This window comes from Cynoglossus semilaevis, chromosome 4 (assembly GCF_000523025.1).
Source record: "Cynoglossus semilaevis isolate Cse_v1.0 chromosome 4, Cse_v1.0, whole genome shotgun sequence".
Classification (NCBI taxonomy): Eukaryota; Metazoa; Chordata; class Actinopteri; order Pleuronectiformes; family Cynoglossidae; genus Cynoglossus; species Cynoglossus semilaevis.
Window position 1 is genome coordinate 13,453,339 of NC_024310.1, and position 930 is coordinate 13,454,268.

The 930-nt window shown below is 36.1% G+C and overlaps 1 protein-coding gene across 1 annotated transcript in view; it reads left to right on the top strand.

Moving 5' to 3' along the window:
- Positions 1 to 930, top strand: part of LOC103378208 (extracellular calcium-sensing receptor-like) — a 10,348-nt gene that overhangs the window by 3,924 nt on the left and 5,494 nt on the right. Inside the window, 1 exon segment of the mRNA XM_025055243.1 lies at positions 29 to 126. Coding sequence (XP_024911011.1) covers positions 29 to 126 — 98 coding nt within the window.

Genomic DNA, 930 nt, shown 5'->3' on the forward strand with positions numbered 1-930 from the left:
ACTTTCAGCATGCTAATCTTCTGTGCAGTGTGGGTGGCCTTTATTCCTGCCTATATCAGCTCACCAGGCAAATATGCAGATGCAGTAGAGGTGTTTGCTATTCTGGCCTCTAGTTCTGGACTATTGGTTGCATTGTTTGGACCCAAATGTTATATAATCCTATTAAGACCAGAGAGAAACACAAAGAAAGCCATAATGGGTCAAAGACGTTAAATTAATTCAAATGAATTAATTCACTCTGTTAGCCACAGCACAGGAAATCAGAAATTAATGTGATAATAATGTACCTGTTTTGAATGTAAAATACATGAATTACATATTAGTAATTAGTCCATGGCATCTTCAATATTTTGTTTAAATAGACTGGCTTCATAAACAGAAACAATATTTCTTATTTTAGATAGCCAGCTGGGTTTAAATGTGCAAAGTAGGACCATTCACTGAACACAGTGCCACAACTAGAAGTTCAGCTGCCTTTAGGATTCCATTTTTTAAAAGAACCCATGACATCTGTTGTGGTAAAGGGTTATTTTCATATGTAAAACCAGAAAGAATAAAAAGGTTAATTGAATAATTCAGCATTTATGTTTTAATAGGGAAACCAAAAAATTCTGAGTATTGCCAATGGCGCTCCCACAAATTGGTCAAATTCATGTAGAGTTGTCTCAATTATATACTGTGTGAAATTAGAGAAAATAAAATGTTTTTTGGAATAATTTATTTTGTCTCTTTAACTCACAATTTTGGGAGTGAGTTAAGTTTTTTAGGCTTGCGACATGCATTATCTTGCACTTATCTTACATCTGGTCAGGGGGCAACAGCTTAAGCAAATTGCCCCTGATTTCGGAGCCACACAGGCCAGATATGACTAGGGGATTCTCAGGTGTTCCCAGGTGAAAGTAGAGATATAATCTGTCCACCAGGTCTTCG